At 35.5% G+C, this 19,942-nt stretch overlaps 1 protein-coding gene across 1 annotated transcript in view; it reads right to left on the bottom strand.

Annotated features, from left to right (window-relative positions):
• Window positions 1-4,539: 4,539 nt before the first annotated feature.
• fars2 (phenylalanyl-tRNA synthetase 2, mitochondrial) overlaps window positions 4,540-19,942 on the bottom strand; it is a 115,979-nt gene continuing 100,576 nt past the window's right edge. The window contains exon 7 of the mRNA XM_052596441.1: window positions 4,540-5,585. Within this exon, the coding sequence (XP_052452401.1) occupies window positions 5,447-5,585 (139 nt within the window). The 3' untranslated portion in view covers window positions 4,540-5,446. The remainder of the gene's footprint in view (window positions 5,586-19,942) is intronic.

Raw genomic sequence — 19,942 nt, 5'->3', positions numbered from 1 at the left:
GCATTAGATGTTAAATTAGTCCTGATTATAGGCCACATGATTTCCAGCTGGGACATGGGAGTTCATTAAGGTGACACACTAATATACTAATATTCAGCCAAATTATGATTATGAGGGTTGATATGGAGATCACCAAATTTCTGCCATGAAAAAAAAAGCAAATAAAATAAAAATAAATTGCAACTTTTATCTTACAATTCAGACATTGTTTCTCACAGTTCTACTGTAATTAGAAAGAAACCCATTCTGAATTTACACTTACAGTTTTGAATTTATAAATCGCAATTAATTGTTTTCTTCTTGAAACTTATTTAGCAATAGAATAAAAAAATGTAAAAGTAATTGGAGTTTTCTTCTTATTTATATCTTTGTAATTATATACCTCATAATTTATATCTCGTAATTTACTTTTCTTTTCTTAGAATTGTGAGTTTATATCTTGCAATAAAGGAAAAGTCAGGATTATGAAACAAAAAGTCAGAATATAATATTTTTTTATTGCATGGGAGAAACATTCTTCGATAGGAAATGCTGTAATGGTCAAAACTATAGTGAAAAGGATACTGTAATAATGTAATTTTTTTTTAAAAAAAGTATCATTATTATTATTTTTTTATTAGGGTTCCTTGGGTTGGCTGAGGTCTAGGTCGGGGAATGTAGGGAGACCAACACTGAAACCATATTGATTTTTTCTGCATATAGGTTAGAAGGTTGAGTTACATCGTTCCATTTTTTAAGGCACAGGTTTGTGAAAAGCAGCTTTTCTGTGTATTAAATTAAATATTGGAATAAAGTTTGAAAGCTGATCTCCATCTTTGTAATTCAGGGCAGTGCTTGACGGTCTATCCAGTGAACACTGCACATTTCTCTCCTCTTTCCCCCCTCAGGCCATTGAGGGTGAGAGTGCATCCTGGGAGTTTTCCAGGACGGGCGGCAGGGGCACGGTGTGATTAATACGGGTGTCACCTGGCAGCTCCATTGTGCTTCATAACAGCATCTGATCTGAATAACCTCTCGGCTTAATGTGCCCTCCCCACCGCCTGTGGCTAGTACTTTAAGGCCATTATTAACCCTTTTTCACTTGCATCAGACATTCTTACTTACTCCTGGAGACACAAGCGTGATATATGACACAATATGGCTCTGATAGAGGTCTTTATGTCACAGAAGGATCGCGTGCAGAAGGCAATGCCTCTCAGCCGGTGAGATGAAGAAACTGAAAATTAACATTTTATAAGAATAAACAATTCTAACAAATCAAATCACCTTGATCAGATCTTTTTGGTGTGAAATATTGTACAGTTAATATTAACTCTTTGCTGCTGTTCACATAGCAGTCTTTTTTTTTTTTTTTGAATGACTGCACTATAAAATGGCCAGATTTAGACAGATTTGTGAACAATATTTGAGAGAAATAGGCCTTTTGTGTACATAGAAAAAGACTTAGATCTTTGAGTTCAGCTCATGAAAAATGGGGGCAAAAACAAGTGTTGCGTTTATAATTTTGTTCAGTGCAAATAAATTAATTATTATGAAAAATGCACCAAATACTATTTAAAACAAAATGTATAGGAAATCAATATATTACAAAACATGTTTTACTCTAAAACTCAAAAGAAAATCAAAGCCATAAATCTATACAAGCTGTGTTTCAAATTTGAGGTTGATATCACAAAAATACAGCTTTCAGTAAGGTTTTTTTTTTTTGGGCAGAGTACCAAGTTTGTTTGTTTGTTTCAGGACCTTTTAACCTTTTCATTATGTCATGCCTTTGACTTATTTCCTGTAAAAAAAAAAAAAAAAAAAAAAAAAAAAAAAAAAAGAAAATGGTCAAAATGGCCAAACAGCACCAGAGGGTTAAGGGAGAATTCAGGATAATTGGGTCATTTTCCCAGTCATCTCCCAGTTCATACAGCCACCATACTAAGTGGTCCTTCTACACACATTATTCTGTCTCTGACATGAAAACAAATAAATATTAAGGTCACAAGGTTTTTTATTTACATATGTCCATAGAGATCTTGTAAAAAAAAAAAAAGGAAGTAGATGTACTACTTGTATAGGTCACACTCATAAAGTCATGACAGTTCTGCATCTGGTTTCAAACATTTACTGGCCAAACTATTGAAATTGTGACTTTACCATCAGTAAACCAACATAAAATGACAGATGTCAAAAGGCGAAGTGCCAGAATCAAATCATGTCAGTACATAACATCTTTTGACTATGCAAAATGTATTTTTTCTTGTTTGACCACTTAACGGCTCAGAGCTCATTTCATTATTTTTTACGACAAGACTCTAAAGATCCTGAACAAGAGAAAATTGCATTTTCTTTGCAAGAAAATTGGCTGTAAAGACCTCCAACATGAATTCGCAGCTGTTGCACTTTGCCTTAGAGGAAACAATAAAAAGGGATTTAAAATGTATCATGTCAGATTTGATGTATTTGTGCCCGTCTTTGAGTTTCAATAAATGGTAATAAATAAGCACCTGTACTTTAGCCCAACACTTTCCCTTGGTTCCACGATGCTCCAGTGATGAATAGAAACAGACAGATGTGAAAAATGAGCATCTCACAAACCAAACTAGACGAGCATAGACAACAAAAATGACTTGACTTGAAGTGGAAAATGTTTTTGGTGAAACAAATGGCAAAATTGTTACACTGATGACTTTGAAGTCTGGATCTCAGAAGTGAGGTTATGTGTCGGTTTGAGCACAAGTCAAGGGCCTAATCAAATTTTGATCTATTTTTAGAAATGCATTGATCTTTCATGCAGAATCTGATTCAAGTGTTGAGCACAGCGCTGATATTCCTCCACAGAAAATGACAAAAAACCTCTCCAAAAGCTCAATGGAAGCGAGCAATGGCTTATTCCTTTATTCCTAACAAACGGTGATAAATTGCCTTATTCTTTTCCCTTCTTCTAAATCCCCTTGATTGATCCAGTCCATCTGCTGCTTGCCATCCTCTGGTGAGAGTATTGATCTGTCTAGAATATCCTGGAAAATCAGGAATTTCTCAAATCAAGTTGTTCATGTTCAGTTCAGAAAAACAGGAATTGATTCAAATTCACATTCTCCAAACTGGTAAAAGGCCAACAGAACTTAAACCTTCATGTCACATTGCTGTAAGGAGAAGTACTTTATGTTTCATTTGTATATGTTGCATATGTTATATTTTTCAGTGTGTTCTACTGATCAATAGCGTAGAGTTATGTTTTATTATTTACTTTTTTATTAGTTGGTTTTGTTTTATTTTTATTACTTTTATTGTCAATTAAAGAAATTAACACCTTTATTATATTCACATATAACAGTGAGTTATTTTACATTGTAATAATATTTCACAATATTACTGATTTACTGCATTTCTTTATTTTCCAAATGCAGCCTTGGTGAGCAGAAGAGCCTTTCAAAAACATTAAAAAATATAACCAAACCCAAACATTTGAACAAGTAAATGGTTTTATTTTGCACATAGGATTTTTTTTTTTTTTTTAACTGGCATTTAAATGAATGATCAAATCCTGTCTTGCATAAATCAGCAGAAACGCATTAACACATGAGAAGCAGCCCCGCTGGACCATCTCAGGCTCTGCAAAGAGTGTCCCATTCATTCAGTATATGATTGCAGCACATCAAAAATTCATTACTGGGAGTCTAATTGAGCTTGTTCCCCAAAGGAAGATCCCTGTATTCTTCAGCCCCTCCTCAGAAACAAGAGCGTGACATGGATCACACCATGAGGGCTCATTAAGATGCAGAGGAGTCTCTGGTCAGCTCCAACAAATGCCATACCGGTTGGGGTCAGTTTTTCCAATCTGTCTCTGTATACATATGAAGTACGGCCGGGATAATGGGGACGTTTTGTTAATGTTGGATCCGAAAAAGTGTACGGATGATTAATAATATGTCACGATCTAAAAACAAACATGACCTCTAACAAACAAAAGAATGGACAGGCAATGAAATAAAATGATGGGTTCATTTTTCCACCGTCAATATAAAACACAATTGCTGGTTTAGGTTTAGAAAAGCTTGGGGTCAGTGAGATTTTTCAAATGTTTTTAGAAAGAAGTCGCTTATGCTCACAAAGTATAAATGGTAAAATCTTATTTTAATTTTAAATAACAGTTTTCTGAGTGAATATCTTGTAAAATATCATTTATTTCTGTGATGCGCAGCTGTATTTTCAGCATCATTACTCGTCTTCAGTGTCACATGATCTTCAGAAATCATGAAAATATGATGATTTGTTGCTCAAGAAACATTCTGATCACTATTATTAATAGTGGTATTTAAAAAATATATAATTGTTGTGCTGCTTACATTTTTTTGTTTTTGGAAAATGTTATACCTTTTTCAGGTTTATTTGATGAATAGAAAGTTCAAAAGGACAACATTTATTTGGAAGTGATTTATCTTATAAAGGTATAACTTTCTCAATCAGATAAATTCAGTTACTCCCAAAAATATGCACCGTTAATAAGTATTATATGTATTATATCTATATAATTAAGACACAGCAACACAATTACATCTCAACACAACTTTATTTTCTACCACAAATGGTGACCTGCCTCCCGTTTGCCATTTTACTACGGAGTGACTTTGAGGAAGCGTTTCATTATCTTGGTAATTTCCAGGCAGCAGCTCATTACAGGCTACCTCAAATCATCCTTAAGAAAACAGAAAGGTAGAAATAAGATCTCTAGTTTCCTGCTTATCATCAGGCTGGCACGGATCCAGCTGCATGAAAGGCCTGTTCCATATCTGTGTTAAATCTGGCTGTTTGGTCCATGATGAAGTTTGTGCCAGCTTGGGAAGTTGGAAGAATAGTTCAGACCTAGTGAGGTTATTATGACCCAAAGGTTGTTTCAAGGTCAACTCTTGCAAATGTTTAAGGAACAAAAATGTATCTTAAAACCTCTTCAAAAATATAGTCATCCAGATTGCAAAAATTTAGTTTTAAAGGGATGGTTTGTCAAAAAAAGAAACTTCTGTCATCATTTTCCCTCGTTTAAGACCAGTATGGAGCACAGTGGAAGTCAAAAGTCAATGTGATGGAAATCAATGATCACCAAAACTGATTGATTACCAACTTTCTTCAAAAAATATCTTCAGATTTTTGTCAATACAGGTTTGGAACGACAAGAATGTGAGTAAATGATGATGGCTGAACTATCCCTTCCATGATGTTTTGTTTGGAAATAAGCTGCTGCAAGATTCTCCCTCTAGGGACAAAATGGTGAGTAAATAGAGAAATGATTTTCATTTTTAGGTGAAGTGTTATCTTAAGAAACTGCAGATGGAGTCTCTAACTAAGTGTAGGTGTGGCTGAGAGTTTCCACATTATAATTAATCACCACACAGAGATGTGACTACATCTGTGAATCCCATCATGGAAGGTGGAAGACGCTCATGATGGCTGTTGGGAAAGCTCAGTATCTTCCCTGCGCTCCAAGCTCTTTTTCTGCTGCCTGCTCAATGGCTCTGTGGATGATACGCACTTCTTCCTGGGTCAGAGTCCTCTCCATGTGACGATATGTGACACGGTAACAGTGGCTCACTCTCTTTGTCCTAGGAGAGTACGAAAAGAGAAAAAGATTAACAACAGTCCTATATTAACCATGATCACCAAAAAAATTACTTAAAAGTCACAGCTTACCACACAGTTTTGCGTGATGAACAACACTGAAGCTGTGGTTGCTGTTCAGCACTAAAACTGGATCTTTGTGTCAGTGTTATGAACTTGAGGACCGGATCAGTCTTTTCATGAACCAGTCAGATCAGTTTTAAGCACTGCACAATTTACTGAAAAGATTCGACTCAAATCACCAATTATTTTGCTCTTGAGTTGAACTCACAGGCTTATTATTCTGTTTGCAGCAATTGTAGAGTTAATCGCTTAAAGCAGGGGAAAAATATCAATAATAATAATTATAATACATTTGCAACCTAGTCAACTTAAACTGAAAAAAAGAAGAGATTTTGTGAAAAATTATGTATATACAGTACATTTCGCGGCACTTGTTATGTCCAGTTAGTGGCACTAAAAGCACGTCCAGTTTTACTTATTTTTATCAGATTAACATGATTCTGGCAACATTTACACTGGTTGTTGTATGTAATCTCTGCAATTTGGAAATCAAATGTTGGAAATCAAGATGTTAAACCCTTTTATTGTGAATCGTGTTTCATTGAACTTGTGCCTGAGCACTACCAGGTGTGCTACCAAGCAAGTATACAATATTAGAAAAGTCATTGATATGGAGCTGGTGGAGGGATGCACACATCAAAATGTATTAGTTTACAAATCATGAACAATGGTATAAGTTTAAGAGGTCATAACATAGACCTGTGCAAGGAACCGCCTGAAAATAAGTCTTTATTAATCAGTTATGTGACCCGGAATCATAATTTTTGTGAAAAAGAATAAAAGCTTTAATTATTAGATTGGCTCTAGTGGTTACTCCACCTGGAAACTGCAATAAAAGTTATGTCTTGCAAAAAGGCAGGTAGAGGTTTTTCCAATTCACTTATTATAAGTTGGCTTAGTTGAACTTTGGATATTGTGCACATCCCATAGGTTACTTTTATGGTGCTTTTTTGGGGGGATGGAAAAGTGCTATGTGAAGATCCTTCAGAATATCATCATTCAACAGAAAGTCAGTTATACTTGGCTGGAAAGACCTGATAGTGAGTAAATGATGGCAGAATGCAAGTTTTTGTCTAAACTATGCCAGTGATATTCGTTTAGCCAGATATTTCTGCACAAATAAGTTATACAACAGTGTATGTGAGGTCAAGCTAATACATGGATCACACTCATTCAGGGAGCTGCCAGTCACCATCTCTTCACACATGCAGTGTTCCTCGTCTCAGGGGAGCAGCTGGATTAACAAAGAACAAGAAACTACAAAGTTTTCACTTACACGGTGCTCTCCAGGGACAAGACCAAAGTCAAGCGTGATTCCTTCTTTATTGTGCATGCTGTATGTATGCAAGACTGCAAAAGACTGAGGAAAAAAGCCAAGGGTTTGGACTCTTTATTGAGCAACGAAGTGAAACACAATGGCTGACAGGCAACTGCAGTAAAGCAGCTGCTGGGATTCCAGTGCAGACCAACGGGGAGTTGCGAGGCTACATCGGATTCACTTTGCCGATATTGGATTTGCAGTCAGCAGGCCCGGTGCCCACTGGGATGTAAACTGACATAATAATGCATCAGAGAAGCACCCTAAGAGTCAAAGATCTCCAAAAAGCTTAGCGTTTTGAACTGAAGTTAGAGCTTTTGCTATTTTTTTGCAATCCTACAGCTATAACCTCATAATCTAAGATTGATAGAATGGTGGAAATGAAACAAAATAACAGCTTATAGAACATTTGGCATTATATCTGTGCATATGCAATCACTCTAGAATCACACAGAAACACAAGCTCATTAGTAGTTGCAATAATAAAAATAGTAATTAAATAGTAATGCAGTAATTATAAATCATTCTGATTTGCTGATTTGCTGCTCAAGAAAGGTTTCTTTCAAAGCTTCTGCATGTCATCACAGTAATCTGTTTGTATAGCGATAAATGTGTATCTTTCTCTTTCTTTGTATAAAAAGTAAAAGGTTAAAGTGTAAATGCTGTGGCCCATCCCACATCTCAATATCAATACGGTCTCTCTCAAGAAAACTGCATCCTCACAGTGAAGAAGTTATAAATATCCAGCAGATGAGTGTGATCCCAGGGGAAACTCATCTGTAACTGATCGACACACAAGGAATGATCATACCTGCTGCTGTGTGAGAGAGATAATTCATCAAACCACAGATAGTGTGAACAAAGACAGAGGTAAAGGGAAAGCAATTAACGTAAACCCTAGATCGACCGACAAAACACTGACATAAATAGACAGCTGTAAAAAAAAAAGACAGCTAAGAATAAATCTGTGAAACGTGACGGCTTTCTACCCACACATGCTGTGGAAAGCGTTTCTGCGAACTTGTGGAGCGGTCGGCTGGCGCACGCGCCGTCTAGCAGCCAGGGATCGTCTGCGAGAGCTGCATGAACAAGAGTCTGACAATTTTAGGCTATCACCAGCTGCAACTGGGACATGTGCGTTTTCACGCTTCCCAAAAAGCCAAAGTAGATAATTGGATAAAATGATTTTCATCCAGGACTCAAGTTTCTCTCTTTTTTTTTTAACCATTCTTTTTATTTCTTACATTAGCATTAAAGAAGGAAAGGAGTGCTATATTGGAAAGCTAGTTTTAATATGCTTTTTATCATGATACAAGCAAAGAGTTAAACTATTGTAAAGCTATTTTTAAGAAAAAAAATATTAAAAAAACAACAACAACATTTTGTTACATAAATGTCAGCTGGAATATATATATATATATATATATATATATATATATATATATATATATATATATATATATATATATATATATATATATATATATATACACACACTCACCTAAAGGATTATTAAGAACACCATACTAATACTGTGTTTGACCCCCTGTCGCCTGCACAGTGGTAACAAGGCATGATGGATCCATGTTCTCATTCTGTTTACGCCAAATTCTGACTCGTCCATCTGAATGTCTCAACAGAAATCGAGACTCATCAGACCAGGCAACATTTTTCCAGTTTTTCCAAAATTTTTTCAACTGTCCAATTTTGGTGAGCTCATGCAAATTGTAGCCTCTCTTTCCTATTTGTAGTGGAGATGAGTGGTACCCGGTGGGGTCTTCTGCTGTTGTAGCCCATCCGCCTCAAGGTTGTGTGTGTTGTGGCTTCACAAATGCTGTGCTGCATACCTCGGTTGTAACGAGTGGTAATTTCAGTCAAAGTTGCTCTTCTATCAGCTTGAATCAGTCGGCCCATTCTCCTCTGACCTCTAGCATCAACAAGGCATTTTCGCCCACAGGACTGACACATACTGGATGTTTTTCCCTTTTCACACCATTCTTTGTAAACCCTAGAAATGGTTGTGCATGAAAATCCCAGTAACTGAGCAGATTGTGAAATACTCAGACCGGCCCGTCTGGCACCAACAATCATGCAACGCTCAAAATTGATTAAATCACCTTTCTTTCCCATTCTGACATTCAGTTTGGAGTTCAGGAGATTGTCTTGACCAGGACCACACCCCTAAATTCATTGAATCATCTGCCATGTGATTGGTTGATTAGATAATTGCATTAATGAGAAATTGAACAGGTGTTCCTAATAATCCTTTAGGTGAGTTTATATACTATATATATTTTATTCATAATTTTATTTTCAGTATAATTTAGAAAATTGTTTTTAATTGTACATTTTCGTACAGTATATATGTATGTTTGTATGTATGTGTGTAAATACAAGCACACATACATCCACAAACACACGTCTATTTCTGCAAATTGTTATTATATTGAACAGTACTGAACCCAACACTAATTCTAAACCTACCCTTTACAAAAAACCTGTTTGCATTTTTATACTTTTAGATAAACATCATTTACTATTTGTAATAAAAAAAAAAATCAGGTTTTACTATCCTTGTGGGGAGATTGGTCCCCATAATGTAGCATACACAAGTATACACAAGTATAGACAAATACAAAAATAAATTAAATGCAATTTTCAAAATATGATAGTCAAAAAGTTATAGAGTAGAATTGGAATTTAACCAGCCTTATATATCCTTTAATACAATTTCCAGCCAAATCAAAGTGGCAACTTCATTTACGCAACAGCTGTTCAGTTTAAAGGACTGCATTGGAGGACAAAAAAACAAGCATTTTGTAAACCTTTGATTAACACTTCACTGTTATTGAGATACAGCTTTTGTGACAGCTCGCCTTGGTCTGTTTTATGAGCAGAGCAGTAGATATCTGGCACGAAAGCAAAACTAAACTAAACTAAATACAACTAGAAAACAATCTATATTCCACTACAAAAGAAAATGAAACTGCAGTGTGAGGACTTCTGCTTGGGGACTCCAATGAATTGAGTCATTTTTTGAACCATTTCATTTGCATGAACCATCTGAATGATACAATTATGTAAAACGAATCATCCGTTTCGATGTTTCATACAAGAGAGAGGGGATATTTTAGGAGAACTTCTTTATATTCTCTCAGCTAGAGCTGCAGGCGCAATACAATCCGAGATGTCACAGAATGTGTCAAGCTGCGTGGCTACTTGTCGAAAAATGTAGCTTGTTACTGGACGAGCTACATTATCATGAAAACTGAAGTTAGTAGCGTTGCTATTTTTAGCTAGTTAAACCCAAGGACACGACAATGTGTAGCAAGCAAAAGCTAACAAGACCCATAAGAGAGGCAACCATGTTGAACATTTCACAGAACCATAACCTGTTTTTATGATTTTTAGCTTCAAAACTATGTATGTAACGAGTCAATTAAGATGATGTTTGGAGCTATTATGTTATTTCCATCGAGGTTTATGGTTTATGCATAGCTTCCTCTGTCTCTTCGGCTCTGTCTATCTTGGTAAAAAGAACAGCTGACATTTTCATTGAACACACAAGTGTTCAATAATTCAGTGGCCACGCAGTGATCCAAACACACACAACAATTCCATTTTATTGGAGCTGACTCTGTTTTATTGCCTGGCAAAATTTGGTGTGGGAGTCGGAAGGAGCAGTTATTCATACAGGCTTTGCCACGAACGGAAAGGTGTGTGTGACAAACTGCGACAAGGCACATAAGAGGAAAGAAACACACAACGACAACAGAGCACAGATATGAAATCAATTCAGTGACAGAAGAAGATTTTTTTGTTTGTTAGCTGTTTATGATCAAATTGCCGGAACATGATTCCACTTGACATTGACTGAGTTAGTTTTATCAAACCAAACTCTAAACAACTTCTCCATGTAAGAGAAGACAGAACCCTCATATGTAGTCTCTTTTGACAAAGCTGGCAGTGCAATCTGTTTTCTTGATTAATTTGGCAGAGCTTGTGGTACCAAAAAATACTATTCCTTTCCATTGTGAATAGTATTTTGTAAACTGAACCAAGCTACTCGCATACTATTTTTGGTTTATTATTGGCATCGATATAATTTTTAGATGGCTATTTTACAAACACACACACACACACAAAAATTGTCAACTTCTTTTTCCTACCTTCAATCAGGGATGTTCATAAATCTCATAATAAAATTACATGAAGCTTTATTAAATGCTTGGAAATATGATAAATTAAACACTGGCATGCTCATTTACAGCCTACAGATTAAATGTGCAAATATACCATACATAACTGACAACACTATATAGAACTGAACAGATTTAGCGTTTGCTTGCCTTTCACAGCTTTTGAAAGATTGAAAATCTTCCAGAAACCCAATATGAAGGTTGCATACCATAAGCTTTTAGTTCAGTAAAGCTGAACTAGACAATGTTTTAAACTATTGTTGTCACAATGCTGAAATTTCAGTAGTTGGAACAAATAGTAATAAAGGTCATTTACACTACAGTAATGTACTAAAACAAAAATGTTTTACAGTGATTTTTTTTTAAAATTTCAAGTGCAGACGATTCTTGTTTTCTTGGATCCGTGAAAACGTTAAACACTGTATTATACATACCAGGCCAGTAGTTGATGTCAATTTATAAAGAAACACTACATGTCTGCAGACACACTTATAGACTGAACACGTAACATGTACATGCACGACTGCACTGGGTTTTTTTTTTTTAAACGGGGTGATACTGGAAACTTAAAAAAAAAATGTGCACCTGCTTTCAAAAGTTTGCATTTCAGGCCCCCAAAAACATCATCGCTGTTTAAATTAACAGCCAAATGAAATCAAAAGTTTTCTGTTTATAGTTAAAATTTATGTTGAAACTGTGGTCGTAGGTGATTCGTAAAATGTAAGTCTGCAGATACCGGCACTTGAGTGTCAAAGAATGTACAGGCAAGACAAATGAATCCCTGTGTCTCCTGAAGATGTATTGAGGTCTTACGAAGCGAAATGATCAGTCTGTGCAAGAAACCAAACATTATTTACAGCATTATTACTTGTAATCCAGAGCCTAAAGGCAAACGGTCCAGAGTGTTATCTGGTTTGTGAGTCAGACATTCTTTTGAACTGGTTCTTTTAGTGAACTGGACTAAATCATCTCGGATCAAAGACCGATGAACCACTGATATGCGAATACGTGAACCAAAATCTTGAATGAAGGGGCCAAATTAAAGTTTCTATGGTTTCTAATTGTTTATGTAAAAAGATGAGCTGATGAAGAGAAGTTTAGTTTATTTGCTTTAGACATGTAAAACATCCCCATTTCACACCATAATTGGGTGCTTTAATAATATAATTGTGTATACATTGTTATTGCATAATTACTTTATCAAACTAGTGAAGCAGTTCACTGAAACCAGTCGTGAAAAATAATTGTATTTCCCTGTTTTCCTGAGGCTCTGTAAATACAGTTCAGTTTCTTGCACAGACTGATTGTTTCGCTTCCTAAGACCTCAGTACATCATCAGGAGCCATTCATTTAGTTTTGCCTGATATGCTTTTTTGACTGTCAACTGCTGACTTGCATTTTATGAATCACCAAGGACCACGGTCTCAGCTAAAAATCTTAATTAGTATTCTGCTGAAAAAAAAAAAAAAAGAAGAGTCAACTACAGTACATCTTGGAAGGCCTGAGGGCTAGTAAATTAACATTAAACTTTCAATTCTCCGTGAAACTTTCCTTTAATTATTTCCTTTATTAGCCGACAAAAGGACATGACAACAGTTACAAAACGGATAAAGGCAGATCAAGTGTAAAGCAAAACATTTCAGAGCTGTTATGTCATGCATTTGCAGAATATCAAGTGGACGTGAAAACAAAGACACACTGAAATATATGCCAAAGTGAAAAAGCACGCTTCACGTCCTCAGAGCCCAGCAGAAAGCTAAAGGCCATGGTGACAGTGAGCAGTGTTTTTCCATGTCTTCCAGGTTCACAGGTTCTGTCGCTGTGAGGAGCTGTAACATCAGGGCCTCATTTCTGCCGAGGTTTCGGCCTGGCCTTTGCCTCTTCATCCAGTAATTGGGAGCAGTATTCCAAGACACTGCCTGACTACATGGTGCACTTTAATAGACACAGGACAGACACAGCATGACTTTCTGTTCTAAGCTTTAAAACCACGGCAAGCTTTTGTTAGACATCTGAAGACAGAGGTAAAAAGTACACTTTTCCTTGATTTTTTTTTTTTTTTATTGCATTATGCAGCTATATCTGCTACTAATTCATTTTAATGGATTTGGTTTACGGGCCTCGGTGGTCTCAGACCAACCGTTTGAAAAATAATGATTCAGTCCAAGTAACACATTTGCATATATTTGCATCTTATATTTGTTTTTAGCTGTCTCTTTGTTCAAATCTTTGGATTTTTTTGTTAAACTAAAGTATATAGTCAGTCAGTATAGAGTTTGTTGTAAATCGGGACCTGAACAGTGAAACTACAGTTTGTCTCTTGGAGAGCCTGAAGTCCCATAGCATACATCCTATATACAGACACAGATGACGGATTTTGAGCTTTTTTTTGAAGCTCTTAGCAATGCATATTACTCATCACAAATTAAGTTTTAATATATTTACAATAGGAAATATACACATACATATATAGCATTTTCAGCTAAAGTAATGGGCATCTACACATACAGTAAAGGAGGAGAGTTTGCTTCATGGAAGCCATTCTGGAAGCACGTCTATCTCATGATAATCAGCTGATTTTCAGAAAGGCTGAGATTCTGAAACATGACACTCCCTACTGGTTACGGCTCTCAGAAGGGAGGAGAGGAGCAGACAGAAAACCCAGTCAATGGGCCGCTAATGATTTTAACCAGGGAGCCAGCACTCAAGCAAAGTGACTTCCCATGGAAAAGAGGGATAATGTTTTAGCAAACGTTCAAGTTTCCTCCATTACCATTCTCTACACAACAAAAACTCAAACTGAAATCCAAAGGGGAAAAAAAACGAGGAAACCTGATTTTAGGTTCAAATGGAAAGTGCTCTACAGAATGCACTGCACTCTTCTGATCTCAGTGATGGGAAAAAAAAAGACATTCACTGTTCACCATGTTATCCATATTAGATCGTCATATAGTATGACATTTATCATAAATATTTCATGTTGCCTCAATATTAGGCCATGAAACTGCATACATGTAAATAATTTTTATATTAATGAATGTATCCAAGTTAATCTATACATTTATAAATGTAATTGTAAAAAGTGGGGGAAAAAATTATTTGTACCAATTATTAATAATTAAATTTCAACAGCTGATTTATTTAATAATTATAACTGTATAATTTTGAAATTATGAATATATATATATATATATATATATATATATATATATATATATATATATATATATATATATATATATATATATATATATTTATTTTTTTCATAATGTTTTATAAAAAAAAAAACCTTCAATTTTTCAGCAGTTTTTTTTTTACTACCATTTAAATGTTATCTTTGTAGAATATGTTAGAAAGTTACATAACAAACATTACATATTTATGGCTATTTACCTTCACTAATTAACTTTAAATGACCATGTGGTATGATTATTATTATTTTTTTTTTCATGGTAGTCCAGGTAGTCTTAAAGCAATTATATGTATCACTAATCAGTTTAAAATCAATAACGTTATTGTTATTTATATAATAATTATTAAATAATGATATAATACATTTGTATTATTTAATAATTATAATACACTTTTATGAAAAATATATGTTTAAAAGTTTAAATAAATGACTACCTATTACTAGTTGATCTCTATAAAATACACAAAGTAACCTAACAAGCTTTACATATTAATGAATAAAAAGCTCAAGTGAAATGGCAGCCAAAAGCAAAATACTAAATTTAATGATTTGAGAATGGATTTATTCTTGGTGGACACCCGTCACTACTGACATCCCACCTTCAGTAACACCTCAGTAAACGCACTGCCATAACTAGGATTGGTAGCTAAGAGGATTTAGCTTCGACTTTCATGAACTCTGATGAAAAGCCACACTATGAAAGAAACAAGACAACATTCTTTCCATCAAAGGCATGGCGGCGTTTCTCTCTAGCAGCACGGAAGGACTGAAGAACTGAAGAAATCAATTTGCATTCCATTAAGAGTTGCAGACTTCAGCATCCAGACCCGCAGCAGAAGAGCCTCTTGTCTGTATTAATCCAACAACTAATTTATTTTCTAATCTAACCTGACATAGGCGAGGGTAATGGAGAGCACCTCTTGTTCTACGCGTCAAGAAACCGGACGTGTGGATGGATGCGGGCTATTTCAAAGACACTTGTGAGGTCATGTTTGGTTGGATGTTACATAAACACAAATAGGGCAGCACTTCACTTTTTTCAGAGGAGAACAATACTCCTTATCCAGTCTTGAACAGTCCCTGTTATTTAAGCTGAGTTTAAAAAAAAACTGTAGAGAGACTATTAAACTATTATTAAAGGAATAATTTACCCAAAATTTGGAGGAATTCCATCACTTGCCCACCAATTGATCTTCTGCATTGAATGGGTGCCGTCAGTCCATCAATTAATGTCTCGTGAAGTAAAATGCTGCATGTTTGATAGAAACAAATCAGTTATTAAGATGTTTTCAACTTCAAACGGTTGCTTCCGAAAAAAAAGGAAGAGTTATTATAAATGATGGATTCATATTTTAGCCACAGCTTTTTAACACACAGATTTTTCACTCCACTGGTTGTTGATTTCTTGTGATGTTTTATCAGCTGTTTGGACTCTCATTCTGACGGCACCCATTCACTGCACAGGAACCATTGGTGAGCAAGTGGTGTAATCCTACATTTTTTAAATCTGGTCACATAAAGTAACAAACTCATCTACATTTTGGATGGCTGGCAAATATTAATTTTTTGATGAAATATCCCTTTGTGATTAATTTACAATCATGCTCTTACTATTATTCACATTTTCATAAAGCACCATGAAAAAGGTTTATATTGAGACTAATTTTTTATTTTCTAATAGATTTTCTAATAGCAATTTGAAATAGTACTCTGAATGTTTTTGTAATAGTTCTTCATATATCTGCCACTGGCACATCTTACACCAAATTATCTGACATATTTTACCCCACTGCTACCTTGTTGGAAACAAACAAACTAACAAACAAAAAACAACATTTAAAAAAAAAAACATTTCTATATAATTTTTCTTAATTTCTATTTCAGTTTTTTATTTATAACATGAAGTTGAACTAAATGAAAATTTTGAATTGGCAACTAGATGAAATTATTTATTTTTACATTTAATTTACTATTTATGTATTTTATTTCCAGTATTTATTTATTTAGCAAGTATTTATTTATTGAAATGTATATTTATGTATTCATTTTTAATGGTTTTAATTTTAGCAAACTATAATAAACCTATGGGTCCTGTATGGTCTCATGATATAAACCACCAAGTTTCCTAGATAAATAGAGTGGCACATCTTAACCCACCCACCTTCACCTACGTATGATTAACTAATAATTGCAGGTTTTTAGCCCAATCAGTTTAGCACACAAACACACAAACCTGATGCTCTGCTCCAGGTCTGTACTCCACCCTAATACGTGCTCCCATCCACATCAGGGGGGGCAAATAAAAAAGAAACAACGCTCATGAGAAAATAATGAACCTTATTAAAAGGAAAGTGCCTTGGATGATGGGAAGAAAAAACTTTGGGGAGATCAAATTAAAATTCCAGCTCAGAGGGAAGTCTACAGCCTACAGAAGGAGTCACTGAATTATTAAGATCTCTGTCATAAATGCGGGGAAGCACCTCTATCAATGGAAGAGCTCTGGAAGGGTTATGGCATGGCTTCTTCAATGCACCTGCCGGCTGGTCTATAATAAGAATGAAAAGTGTGCTTCTGTTGAAAAGGAGTGCATCCGAGCCACAAGATAAAGCTCTGTGATGTTCAGTACTGTCACAGGCTGATTGCAATAGACAACAATGTTAATGTAGGTGAGGAAACATTACAAACACTTCATGTTCAAGCACATCTGAGACTTTGTACACAAAGCACTAGGATCCAAATGCTGATGCATGCTGATTAGTTTGGCTGTTTACATGCACTTCATTTCTGAACCTGAATGTTTGAGTCATAACACTAATTAAGTAGAAGTTACCCTTTGTAATTATGTAAATTAGGAATGCACGGATATGATTCTTTGGGCCGATACCTATTTAAGCAAATAACTATTGACCGATTCTGATACTGATATTGAAGAGTTACATAATAAATCGATAATTAATTAAATATTTATATTTAAAACTGATTAAAGGAATAGTTCAATCAAAAATCAAAGCAGATTTGAAGAAATGTAGCATTCCATCACTTGTTAAAAATGGATCCTCTTCAGTGAATGGGTGCCGTCAGCATTTGAGTCCAAACAGCATATTTTAGTTGGAGACAACAGTTTAAAGTGAAAAACATCTTAATAATGGATTTATTTACAACACTCTGCTTTTGGCTTCTCAAGACGTTAACTGATGGACTGAAGTGGTATGGATTACTTGTGGATTATTGTTATGTTTTCATCAGCTGTTTGGGTTCACTTCTGAGGGAACTCATTCACTGTAGAGCAGGGTTCATCAATTAGTTTTTGCAGAGGGCCAAATTCTGCCAACAACATCAAGCCATGGGCCACTGACCTGTATATATATATATATATATATATATATATATATATATATATATATATATATGTGTGTGTGTGTGTGTGTGTGTGTGTGTGTGTGTGATTATAACAATTATTACAGTTATTATATTATTGTTGCTTTTGTTAAAATAGTCACAAGATAAATATTCAGATGTATCTTTTAGCCTACAAAAAATTATTATGCATTGCAATCCTTTAATTTTTTATATTTGGCATGTTTGTGTCCTGCTGTGCGTCCCTGTGTTTAATAAGCAGTGTGTACGCAGGTTGTGGACCCATCTATACTAACACACTCTTTAAATATCAAAGAAAAAACATTGCGCGAGACTTTAGACCAGGTTTGAGTTGGTCTATGGCACAGTCTATTTTCAGCTCCTTAAAATAGCACTGCACCTGCAATGCGCCTGAACACACCTCTTTTTTATACCAGCACACTCATGGGTGCGCAAATGCGCGCAAAAGCATTTGCTAATTAAATGACATGGAACTGGACGGGAAAATGCGATTGGTGCCGGACTGAAACTAGCAAACACACTTGCGCCGCGCGTTGCGTCGCATTACGCCAGGTGTATAGGACCCAAAATCGTTTTCTGATGCTGCGTTTGAATTTTCATGCCACATTATCTGAAATTATCGCGGGCCAAACATTTTTCTCGCACCGGCCAGATGTGGCCCGCTGGCTGCCCATTGAGGAACCCTGCTGTAGAGGATCCATTTGTGAGCAAAGATGTATTGCTTAATTAATTCAAATCTGTTCAGATGAACAAACAAATTGATTGGCCTAAATAGTTTCCATTTTTAAGAAACAGAAGTGTTTATTTCCAAGTGACAGTATTTTGGAAGGACGTAAATACAGACCTTAATGAGAACAAAATGATGTGTGGTCAGACAGGCCTTTAAGTGGTCAATTCATAGCTAAAGTAATCTGCAAAGTGGACCAAACATCATGCCAGTAGTCAAATATCTACTGCAAAATAAAAGTAAAAAAAAAAAAAACAACAACAACTACAGCAACCCAGAGTATTCTTTTAAAAATATGCTTTAGCATCTAAAATTCCTTTCTCCCAAGTAGCTGCTTGAGTGATTTCTCACTAAGCAGCGGTTTCTACAGGTCCAGGTAGTAATCCATATGACAGACTTACGGGTAAGAACAGTGCTGTATCATAAATAATTATGACAAGAAGAACAAAGCAATGCTAGAACAAAGGATTAATTTACCATGAAGGAACGGACTGCACTGCAGGCCTGAGGAAAGCATTAACATGGATATATGCACACAGGATGTATGAGACCAACAGGAAACATGGAAAGTTGGTCATGTAAACATAAGCTCATTCGCCAGCAGTATTTGCTCTGATCATGACAGTGACAGTGTTCCACTCTGCTACACACTGAAAGACTATCAATTCTTCATAGATATGAAGCCGATCCATTGAGTGTAGGACAGCCTACTCACCATCTGCCTAGCCAGCGAGTGACTGATAAGTGAATCATGTCAGCACTGGAAGCACTGTGTGGCCATCCATGTCCATCATGGAATAGCATCATGGCAGAGCCTAGTCATATGATCATGCCTTTAGAGCTTCACATAGACACAGTCACAAGACTTTAGTGTCATTTTGCATTCTTGAGAAATAAAAAATAACTTCTTTTGTATCCCAAATGAAAGCCAAGTTGAATGCAACCTTCCTGAGTCAAAACTAACCTGAAGGGATAAGCTCTTTTCTTGCAATTAATGGATATTTCCGTCATGTATGAGACAGTGCTTCCCTGCCATTGACAGAATTTTCCGCCTTTTTCTGTTACTGTTATGTGCTAAAGTGTGCTATTACACATTATACCACCGAACATCTGGATCAAAACATGGTGAAGAAGAAGCAGAAACAAGCAATTGCGTATGTAAGCAGATGCATAAGTAAAATAATGTGTTCATCAAACATTAAACAGCATAGAATAAAAACTGGCAAACGTTATTGAATAAAATGTCAACTCGGGAAGTGGAAAAGGACTGTGCATGCTTTTGACGGAAGCAATCTACTTCATATGTTTTGATCATCAATCTGAATCGGATCAAGAAATGTTTTGTGAAAACATAAATGAACATCAGAACGTATTATATTCAAACCACAGAAAGACGTCAATATACAAAGTGTTGTTAAGTTTTAAGTCTGCAGAAGTTAATCTACTCTACAGCCATTTGCAAC

Source organism: Carassius gibelio, chromosome B24 (assembly GCF_023724105.1).
Source record: "Carassius gibelio isolate Cgi1373 ecotype wild population from Czech Republic chromosome B24, carGib1.2-hapl.c, whole genome shotgun sequence".
Taxonomy (NCBI): domain Eukaryota; kingdom Metazoa; phylum Chordata; class Actinopteri; order Cypriniformes; family Cyprinidae; genus Carassius; species Carassius gibelio.
This window is presented reverse-complemented; position numbering and strand designations above follow the sequence as displayed.